We start from the raw sequence: 4,013 nt of genomic DNA, 5'->3' as shown, positions 1-4,013 counted from the left end.
GGGAAAGCCCGGGTCAGGGTCATGCTGGACACCTGGGCCTCCCCTTGCAGGATGCTGCCCAGGAACTGCCAGATGCTGCTTTTCTCTGCCACCTTTGAAGACTCTGTCTGGAAATTTGCCCAGAAAGTGGTGCCCGACCCGAACATCATCAAACTGAAGCGTGAGGAGGAGACACTGGACACCATCAAGCAGTATTACGTCCTGTGCAACAGCAGAGACGAGAAGTTCCAGGCCTTGTGTAATATCTACGGGGCCATCACCATTGCTCAAGCCATGATCTTCTGCCATGTGAGTAGCAGCAGCAGCAGGAGGAGGCAGTGTCCTGTGGGGTTGGGGGGCCCCCTGGAGGATGTGGCCCCGCTCCTCCCAGTCAGTCAGCTCCACTTATTGCTGGGGACTATGTTAACTGCCTGTGGCTGGAAAGGAAATAAATCACTCCCAGGACCTAGTCTCTCAGGTTGTAATGAGTTGTAAGGGGAAGACTGAAGACCTAACCTTCTCTGGTCCCTACTTAGAGATTACTTGGGGGGAAAAATTCCAAATACATTCCAGTGAAATAATTTTAAAATATTAAGAATGTAGACTATTTCAGAATGAAGACCTTTGGCTCAAACCACAATAACACTAAGATCACTGACGTGTCCAACTCTGTGCGACCCCATAGACAGCAGCCCACCAGGCCCCGCTGTCCCTGGGATTCTCCAGGCAAGAACACTGGAGTGGGTTGCCATTTCCTCCTCCAGTGCATGAAAGTGAAAAGTGAAAGTGAAGTTGCTCAGTCGTGTCTGACTTAGCGACCCCATGGACTGCAGGCTACCAGGCTCCTCCATCCATGGCAGGAGGAGCATTTTCATTTCCTCCGTCTATTTTCTAGGCAAGAGTACTGGAGTAGCCTTCTCCGCTGACATTTTATCCCCCCACAATCATATGGTTAAAAAATATTCAGAAACTTTAAGCCCATCTTGCTGACTGAACTCAGTAGAGCGTTCATGTGTGTTAATAGCAAAAAAGCCACTTTTCTGCAGGTGTCATTTCTTTTTTTTTTTTTACAGGGATCTTCATTTTAAAACAATTCTTTTCACTCCAGACCCGCAAAACAGCTAGCTGGCTGGCCGCGGAGCTCTCAAAAGAAGGCCACCAGGTGGCTCTGCTGAGCGGTGAAATGGTGGTGGAGCAGAGGGCTGCAGTGATTGAGCGCTTCCGAGAGGGCAAAGAGAAGGTTCTGGTCACCACCAACGTGTGTGCCCGCGGTGAGCAGAGACTGGGTCCTGGCCCACCAGGCTCGGGGCAGCAGAGAGATCCTCATGTGTGGGAGCCTGTGATGGTTTGGGGGAGACGCTGTTTTGTGGGCCAGCCTATGGGGCTCCCTCAGCGGAGGAGAAAGTCCACAGAAGCCGGGAGTCCTGGCTGGTGGCCGAGGACGGCGCCTGCTCTTGTGGCCCCAGTGCCACATCAGCTGCTTCTCCAGATCCTCGGATCCAGCAGAGGCTGTCTGACTGATGCCGGAATTCGGCCAGCACCGGGACGGTCCTGTCCTCTCCCTCTGGGTTCTGCCACCTGCCCGTGTCCCAACCCCAGAGCTGGCCTGTCGCAGACCCTGCCTTCCGCCTGAGCTTGGTGAGGGTGGGCGTGACTGGGCGGCGGCGATTTCTGTCTCCCATCCTCACTCCCGTCCAACTTTCCCTCACGCAGGTATCGATGTGGAACAGGTGTCTGTCGTCATCAACTTTGACCTCCCCGTGGACAAGGACGGGAACCCGGACAACGAGACCTACCTGCACCGGATCGGGCGCACCGGCCGCTTTGGCAAGCGGGGCCTGGCCGTGAACATGGTGGACAGCAAGCACAGCATGAACATCCTGAACAGAATCCAGGAGCATTTCAGTGAGTCCCGGGAGAGCCCCCTGCTGGGGCCAGGTCGTGGGGGCGGGCGGGGAGCCGGCCCCTAGAGGCCCTTCCCCAAAACAGGTTCTCCCCGCACCCGGAGCGCTCAGGCCCGTGTGCCTGTCCAGTCCCGGGCGTCTCGGGGGCTCAGGGAGGCCTGCAGCGGGGGCGGGCATGTCCTAAGGAGCCCCGGGTCCTCCCCGCCTGCTGCCCCTGTGATCTGTGCGGGGCTCTCTCTGAACCCGCCTCTCTCCCCTCAGATAAGAAAATAGAAAGACTGGACACGGATGACTTGGACGAGATTGAGAAAATAGCCAACTGAGAAGCTCCTGCAGTCGCTGTGCCGGCCCCGCCCGGGACACGAGTGCTTCCATGGCGCAGCCTGACCGTCCCTCGAGGATGACGGCACAAGTAGACAAACTGCCTACCTCATCTGAAATTACGTTTGGACTTGACAAAAATTGTGCAAATGATGGGGGAAGGTAGAAAAAAATTGTTTACACAACTTTTGAAGATTAGGCGTGAATACACAGAAATTTACCTTTTGGAAATTCTGTCTGTTTTTTGGCTAGTGTTTTCCCCATCATAAACCATAATCCAGATGTTGTGGCTAGTCGTTTGCTGAGTCTCAGTGGCAGCCCAGCCTGTTGTCTGCTTAGAAGTGTTGAGGCCAGACTTCAGCCCTTATAGAAATGACAGAGTTGAGGTGAAGAGCAGAGAGAGACCAAGTAGGTTAGTTTGTAAGCTAGTTACCATGTTTGGCGTGTGGTGTGAGGCAGCAGAGGAGACGTGTGAGTTGCTGCTTTGAATTTGGGTTGGGACAGCTCATTTGAGTGTTCTAAGCCCCTACTGTCTGATGGCTTCAGCAGGAAGGGATTTGCTAAGCATGACCCCAAATGCCAACCTGGCATCTTCGGTGTATACAAGTCTGTTGCAGACCATGGCCTATTCTCAGCAGCTACGATCTGTGTAGAATGCACATCTGATAACTGACGGATCCCTTGCCTGTGCTTGAACAGTCCTTTGGAGAAGCCATCGTGAAGAACTAGTGGTAGTCCTAGCTTGCCACACAGCCTGACCTTTCAGCATCTTTTTTACATCCCTAGAATCACCTTGACCTCTTAGCAGCTCTAAGCAAGTAATAGGTAATCTGGTTTGGAGAAACAGTGAACATTGTGTTTCAAGTTGCTAACGGCCAGGCTTAAGGCAGGTCCAAAAGTGACCAGCAACAGTCACAAATGCTTGCTTCGCCTCTAGATCGCAGAAAGCAAGTTTGTTTGTTTAAATCAGAGCTGGGGAATGGTTTCAGAAAATTTGCCATCTTGATTATAAACGAATTCCGAGTGTCTGTGTCCATGGTGCTCAGCACACGAAACAGGAGCAACTGAGAGACCCAGTGGACTCAGCCATTTATCTCTCTTAAGGCCTCTGCTCCATCCTCACTTGGCATCTCGTGCATAAGTCAAGAGTAAAGAATAGGAATGGACACCTCCTCATACCCAACCAAAGCTGTTGGTACCCAGAGTGACGGAGCAGAGATGACATGAAACTGAGGTGCAAGAGCATATGAAACCCTGGCCAAGAGGAGTCCTCTCCAGCTCTTTGACAGAAGGGCCACTTTGTCTAGAATCAGGCCTGTGAAAGGAATTTTCCGTGATGAGAACTATTTGAATCCCAGGCCTTTCTTATAGGCATGTCTGTGTTTTAGAGCCAGATTTGTCTCCTGGGAAGGGAAGGGGCCAATGCTAGCCCCCAGGTGTTCTCTAATCTGACTTTACAGACACTGCAGAGAGAACCACGGACTACTAGTCTTGCCACGTTCCCCTACAGGCACTTGACTGTGTTGACTCTTTGTACTTCTGGCCAACTTTGAGCCACCTTGGGAGTCTTGTAAGAGAAGAAATTTTACACAAAGTCTGCAGACCAACCCTGAAATAACTTAAAGGCAATAATGAAAGGAGTACAGACTCCTCCTGAGGCTGCAGGCTGAGTACACCCCACCTTCTTGCAACACAGATGACCTATCTACTGAGTAGCCCCAAATCTGAGCAGTAAATGGGAAGGGATGTGCTTCAGACTCTCCAGCAGTAGGAATACATGGGTATCTGAGAGAAATCTAAGTCAACAGT

The 4,013-nt window shown here is 52.0% G+C and overlaps 1 protein-coding gene across 1 annotated transcript; it reads left to right on the top strand.

The window, feature by feature from the left end:
* Window positions 1-13: 13 nt before the first annotated feature.
* On the top strand, window positions 14-2,435 carry LOC104980736 (ATP-dependent RNA helicase DDX19A-like). Its single transcript, XM_010829515.1, has 4 exons — window positions 14-288; window positions 1,088-1,250; window positions 1,693-1,884; window positions 2,145-2,435. Exons 1-4 carry the CDS (start codon window positions 22-24, stop codon window positions 2,204-2,206), a joined length of 684 nt encoding a protein of 227 aa, XP_010827817.1. The 5' UTR covers window positions 14-21; the 3' UTR covers window positions 2,207-2,435.
* Window positions 2,436-4,013: the final 1,578 nt, after the last annotated feature.

Source organism: Bison bison, unplaced genomic scaffold (assembly GCF_000754665.1).
Source record: "Bison bison bison isolate TAMUID 2011002044 unplaced genomic scaffold, Bison_UMD1.0 scf7180017858778, whole genome shotgun sequence".
Taxonomy (NCBI): domain Eukaryota; kingdom Metazoa; phylum Chordata; class Mammalia; order Artiodactyla; family Bovidae; genus Bison; species Bison bison.
The sequence above is the reverse complement of the archived record's forward strand: the minus strand, read 5'-3'. Positions and strand labels throughout refer to the sequence as shown.

What these genes read in the sequence shown, in the direction of transcription:
- LOC104980736 (XM_010829515.1), top strand. Translation starts at nt 22, where the DNA reads ATGCTGGACACCTGGGCCTCCCCTTGCAGGATGCTGCCCAGGAACTGC. An exon ending in AAGCCATGATCTTCTGCCAT is followed by an intron (nt 289 to 1,087) that starts GTGAGTAGCAGC and finishes TTTTCACTCCAG; the next exon opens with ACCCGCAAAACAGCTAGCTG. An exon ending in CAGAATCCAGGAGCATTTCA is followed by an intron (nt 1,885 to 2,144) that starts GTGAGTCCCGGG and finishes CTCTCCCCTCAG; the next exon opens with ATAAGAAAATAGAAAGACTG.